This window comes from Sinocyclocheilus anshuiensis, unplaced genomic scaffold, assembly GCF_001515605.1.
Source record: "Sinocyclocheilus anshuiensis isolate Anshui unplaced genomic scaffold, SAMN03320099.WGS_v1.1 scaffold24, whole genome shotgun sequence".
Lineage (NCBI taxonomy): Eukaryota > Metazoa > Chordata > Actinopteri > Cypriniformes > Cyprinidae > Sinocyclocheilus > Sinocyclocheilus anshuiensis.
The window spans coordinates 650,851-657,045 of record NW_015557090.1 but is presented as its reverse complement, the minus strand read 5'-3'; the positions used below and the strand labels follow the sequence as shown (position 1 = coordinate 657,045).

Sequence of the window (6,195 nt, the reverse complement as noted above, 5' to 3'; positions counted from 1 at the left end):
AAAGCCGTTATATTGACGTCTTTGTGCGGGTGAAACACTGATTGAGCGATTACATGAGACAGGATATGTATTGTAAAGTTGTACTCTTTCTTTTAACTTACCTTTGGATGTTTATTCATGTTTATTTTGTGTTGAAACTGGTATTAATGTGGAGGAGATCAGTTCACGTGCGCCTCGTGCTGCCGCTTTTATTGAACTGAGGCACTACAGCGATCTGTCACTCCACATTAAACAGCGCCAAAACGGCATTTATTGCATGAATACTGCAATACAATGGACATAAATTTTAATCTGAGATTTTGTTTCATATTAAAAGTACCAAAGCACAATGCTTATTGCGATTTATTGGATGGGAGGTGCCCTTCAATGTTCCGTCCATTACCTGAAAACAGGCTAGACTAATCGATTCTTGGGATTTAAGAATCGATATCGTTCCGTAAAAATGAGAATCGATTAAAATTGAGATATCGATATTTTTTACCCAGCCCTAATGTTGATATAGTCAATTATCGTTTATTGTCTATTGTCAATAGAATGTGGACTCATACACATGGTTTATTTTACCTCATCTAGTGTACTGATTTGCTATTTACTATTTAATATATAAATTAATATCAAATACTTAGATATGCACACTTTCGGTCTACTTTATGGCAAAAACAAAAAACAAAAATTTTAACAGTAAAATTCCTAATAGTAATTCCAATAATTCCAAATTGCAATAATGTTTCTTTATTAAAGGGGTGATATGATGCGATTTCATGTTTTCCTTTGTCTTTGGAGTGTTAAAAGCTGTTCGTGCATACAGAAGATCCGTAAAGTAGCAAAGATTAAAGTCTCAAACCCAAAGAGATATTCTTTATAAAAGTGAATGCTTATCCACGCCCTCCTAAAACACCTCGTTCAAACACGCCTTCAAATATCAACGTCACTGTGTGGGAAGATTTGCATAACACTGCCCGAATGTATATGCAAAGAAAGAAGGCATAACTTTTATTCTCGCTGTAGTATTGTTGCCACCGCAACCATGTCGTTGAGATGCTGTGTTTCGTTGCGAAAGCCAAACTACTTTGTTTGGCCTTCCAAAAGAGGACACAACTAGAAATCAGTGGTTACGTTTTATTTACAACACAGTTCCAGAACAGTACGACCCAAATATTCATATGTGTGCAGGAAAATTTACGGAGGAAAGTTTCCTGGACCTGATAAGGGGCGTAACATTTCCGTCACATGCTTGAGGTATTCAGCCAATCACAACTAGTGCTGTGTTCGATACATCGATACGACGATGTATCGTCACAGAGATTTGACGATACGAGTATCGATACAGCTGGCCCTGTATCGATATTGTGGCACGTGTGCAGCAGTGGACCGCACTTAATTTGAATACAAGAACAACGTTTAAAATTGAGCAGAAAAGTGCAAGGTTTCTAAAAAATAATGAATAGAGCATAATATATATATTAACAAGGTTTAATCTGGCCGCAGAGGAACACAACTGGGTTGCCTGATATAAAGAGACGTAATCCCCGAAACAGAGCCTCCCACTTGAGCAATACAGAAATATCTGCTAAATGTGCTACTTATCTTTGTCAACCTGGCAACCATGCACTCTCTCTCCACTGTGGATAAACGAGCTTGCTTTCTGAAAACACCAGTTTTAGTTTTAGCTTGCAGTTTAGCGATCTCCACTTCAATATTCTATTCTCATAAAAGTGTAATTCATCAAGTGTTCATTTATATGAGAGAGAGAGAGAGAGAGAGAGAGAGAAAGAGAGGTGGTGTATGTATGAATTACCACAGTTTTTCTGCGTTTCTCTATTAACAGTGAAGCTGTGGCTTTAATTCCTTTAGAAACAAGCAATGATAACCTACCAGCAATGTAAATATGATTTTTAAAAATATATTAGAATGAGTACATTACAATATAAATTTAAAAGAACGAGTACATTATTAATTATGGACTTAAAAACAAGATGCAAAAAATCTGAATATTGTACCTGGTCTATAGTTAGAAATGGCCCTATAGTATGCAGTGTTTAATAAACAGCTGTTTTACTAAATTCTGCTGAGGTGAAATTCAGTGCAGTCCCGTATCGTGATATGTATCGCATCGTGGCCTCTGTATCGTGATAAGGATCGTATCGTGACTTTGCTGGTGATACACAGCCCTAATCACAACGCACTAGATCGCTGGCCAATCAGAGCACACAGCGCTTTTTAGAACGATGAGCTTTGTAAAAATTGACGCGTTTCAGAAAGGCGGGGCATAGAGGAGCAACAATAACGTACGGTATGTGGAAAATAATGTGTTTTTTTAACCTTAAACCGCGTAAACACATTTTAGTACAACAAATACACAAAATAATGTTCTTTTTAGCAACGTCATACAGGGCTCTACGCTTATTTTTCTTTTTAGGAGCGCACTGTAGAGCCCTGGTCATATGACCCCTTTAAAACAACAGCGGTTGAGTAAGTGCATTTATTCAGCAACCACAATCACAAACAAAATAGTCGAGATCTCATGACAGAACACAGACTGGCTGAATGACACTTTCATTTAAGCTGAACATCTCACATGGAGATGGACACATGGACGAAAATTAAAAGAAATTTTGGTATAGTTTTTATTTAAAAAAAAAATCATTTTAGTCTCGTCTTTTTTCGTCAAGGATATTGCATGTTGATATAGTCAGTCATCGTTTATTGACGTCTCATCATCGTCTCGTCTTAGTCACAGGAAAAAAAGCTCGCCAACGAACATTTTTCGTCATACTTTTCGTTAACAAAATTTACACTACACTGAAATAGGGACACACTACAAAACTATTATGACAACAGTAGGGAACTTACTTGTAGCGACATAGCCCAGTTGAGGGACTAGATGCTCATCTGCAATGTTTTCTCTTCCTGGGACAAGTCTTTGGAATCTGGGAGGGTGAGGGTTACCATCCACGTCAACCAGGAAGGGAGGAGGCATCAGGTGTGGGGCCTGCTGGGTCTGCTCATCCAGAACAAACCCATTTGAGTCCCGGATCAGCGGTCGATAGTCAGTGTGGAAAAACACCTGGTCTGGAAGCTATGGATTAATTTGGAGAAATAAATGAATAGATGAAGAAATTATATATAGAAACTTGTGAGTTGTTGTCTTTGTGCAATGCAGATAGATATATGAAAAGACGTCAAATCATCAACTTCAGATTTCTCAATTAGATATCATACAAACCTTCTCATAAGGCTTAGAGCTACCAAAGCCAAAAATAACCAGATGTCCATGAGAGTCTGTCATTGCAAAGCGATGCCCATCAGTGGTGAACTTACAGTCAAACACAGCACCATGTCCTTGACCTTCGATCTTTACCACAAAAACAGTTAAAAATCACAAGATAAGTTTTTGGCATGTCTAATGATTGATACAGTAATAAAGTAGTGGATGTTCAAGTTCTGTAAACAGAACTGAAAGATGATTGGGATACTCTACCATATTAAAGTAATGCATGGTTTTGGTGCCTCTGATGAGGTCCCATATGAAGACATTCCCATCATGGCCTGCAGACAGCATGATGCGAGGGTCATAGGGATGCGGCTCCAAAACAAACACCTCGGCCTCATGACCCTGTGAGGGAAAGAGAAATGCATTAACCTCCTTATAGCATAAAATTCTATATGCTTTAACCTCTGGTCTGAGCACATGACAGTGTAGTATCAGACCGTTCACCGAACATATATTTTGCACAAAAACTAACAAGAACTTTCTCAAAATGCAATACAGTATGTTTGGCTTTCTTTTGTTCATTTAATTTGTTATTATTGCTGATGTTGCTCTGTTTGTTTTATTGATTTGTTTGTTGCTAATGTTAAAAAGCTTGAAATAAAATATTTAAAAAATTTCAGGATTTCGCTACACAGGTTTTGGTTCATTATTGTGTGAACTATTCCTTGAACTAAATCGGAGCAGTGGAAACTGTCTTACTTTAAGGATATGTAGCAACTGTCCAGTATAGGAATTCCACACTTTGAGCAGATGATTGTTCACCGCAGTGATGACAGTGTTGTCGTGGCGATCCCAGGACACCATAGTAACTTTGGGTTTGAAGAAATTTTCATCCTCTGTTAAAGGGGCAGACCTACGGTAAACAAAGGAGGAGCAACTTCATTAGGAGATCAAGTCACAGTCAATGAAGCATCTGCTTGAGTTTTCCAGAGGCTTTTCATACCCTGGAAGAGTGGCAGACATGTCCAATAAAATACTCTTCCACTGATGTTTCTGATGCAGTTGCCATATACGAGCAGTGCCGTCTCGACTGCCACTCACAAATCTAAATAAGAAACATTACAAGAATGATTTTGGTATATATATATATATATATATATATATATATAAATAAATAAATAAACATACACACAAAGAACAAGAAGCAAACTGATAGTGATGCACCAAACTGAATTCATCCAACCCTAAATTCAAGGTTTTCATTTAGCTGAAAGCAATATTACCTCTCTCCTGAATGACAGAACTGGATGCTGTCCACCTTGTCCTATAAATCAAACAAAACATTGTAAATCAAGGCACACCATGTGAGATTTTCTCTCAAAATCTGTTGATTATTCAACTATTCCTAAAACCTGAGTGCTCTTACTGTGTGAGAGTCAAGCTCGGCTAGTTTTTCTGGACTGCCACTACCCAGGTAATATATCCTGATGACATCATCTGTGCTTCCTGTTGCAAGGAACATGCCACCTGTATAAAGAGAAAGAAATGTGCCCTTACATAAACATACACATGTCAAAAGGGTTCCCCTTCAGCTTCAGTTCAAACATTCAGTCCATCTCACCAGGGCTGAAGGAAGAGCAGATCGTCTGAACACCAGGCCTCGGCTTCTCTGTGAATTTATGTGGACGATCACTGATGAGCAATAAAAGAAACAAAGAATGAACCTCAATCTCTGACACACTAGACCCATTCCTCATCTTTTCATTCTAACGTGTTGAAGAGCACTCACCTGAAACAGTTATTATTCACATCCCACTGCCAGAAACACACCGTTGCATCAGTTCCTGTGGACACCATGCACCTTTTGGAGCCCTTAACAAATGGAGAGAACTACAAAGAGAAAGAGGAAGTAGAAAGCCCTGTTAGAACAACATGCCTGTATAAGCACCATAGAAACACATGAAAATGATACAACTGTTCACATTATCATTAAGGATAATACGCTACTGAGAATGCTATCGGTTTACATCAAAGCGAATTGTCATGTAGCTCACAGCTGTTGTATAATTGTTCTGGTGTGACCTCACACGATCAACAAGGTGCGTGGGAAAATGAACCGTTATTTTTGGACAGTACCGGCAACACTTGTGATGTCAAGGGGTCAGAAAAACTAAAAGATGGTGTTTAAAAAAAAATGTTTTTAGCCCCGATAAAGGCCTGTGTGCCGAAGCGCGCATGTAGCTCACAGCAGACAGATAAATTGTCCACATGTTTTGCCCCCAGCAAATCCATCAGCAAAAAAATTAATAAATACAGCAGTTTACACCCTTACACATGTTGTAGTCTGGATGTAACACTTGCTTTCATTTCACCTTTAGCTTCCTACAGTCAAACTGTTCAGTAACTGGAGATGGAACAACACAAAGCTCCCCACTTCATTTTTTACATTTGCATAATCCCAAATACTTTAGCAGATGAGTTAGATTAAATTACTTTACGAAATCTAATTTAACAATGACACAGAGAGTAGAAATTTACTGCACTTCTACATATTGGGAATGATAAAAACTATTTTTAACATGGGTGCATGTTAAAAACTATTGTATGACTCAACATTTATTTACCTATCTATTTATTTTGTTTCCTTTTAGTTAAATCGTGGCCACACATTAGTATAGAACAAACGTGGGAATAAATTAGTTCACCATGGTCACAACTTAATTTGTGGTCATAAACTTAATTTGGCATGACAAACTAGCACATAGTGGTCAAGCTTTAACTAAAACAAGGGAACAAAAGAATATGTGTCTATGAATTAAGTTGTTGGAGCGAATTCTTAATTTGTGGACACAATTAGGCCTGGGCGATAAAACGGTATCGATATTTATCGACGGTACACCTTCTTCGATAACGATATAAAAAAATTTCGATATAATGCAGGATATAGGCTATGAGTGACGCAGACAGCACACACAAACACA

At 37.9% G+C, this 6,195-nt stretch overlaps 1 protein-coding gene across 3 annotated transcripts in view; it reads right to left on the bottom strand.

Annotated features, from left to right (window-relative positions):
* The window catches only part of LOC107677081 (bromodomain and WD repeat-containing protein 3-like), a 41,672-nt gene that overhangs the window by 28,125 nt on the left and 7,352 nt on the right, over positions 1-6,195 (bottom strand). For all 3 annotated transcript variants that reach the window (XM_016471868.1, XM_016471867.1, XM_016471866.1), the window contains exons 9-17: positions 5,004-5,104; positions 4,836-4,906; positions 4,641-4,741; positions 4,498-4,538; positions 4,218-4,319; positions 3,974-4,127; positions 3,482-3,616; positions 3,227-3,355; positions 2,854-3,079 (exon numbers count right to left, since the gene is read on the bottom strand). In XM_016471868.1, the coding sequence (XP_016327354.1) occupies positions 2,854-3,079; positions 3,227-3,355; positions 3,482-3,616; positions 3,974-4,127; positions 4,218-4,319; positions 4,498-4,538; positions 4,641-4,741; positions 4,836-4,906; positions 5,004-5,104 (1,060 nt within the window). The remainder of the gene's footprint in view (positions 1-2,853; positions 3,080-3,226; positions 3,356-3,481; positions 3,617-3,973; positions 4,128-4,217; positions 4,320-4,497; positions 4,539-4,640; positions 4,742-4,835; positions 4,907-5,003; positions 5,105-6,195) is intronic.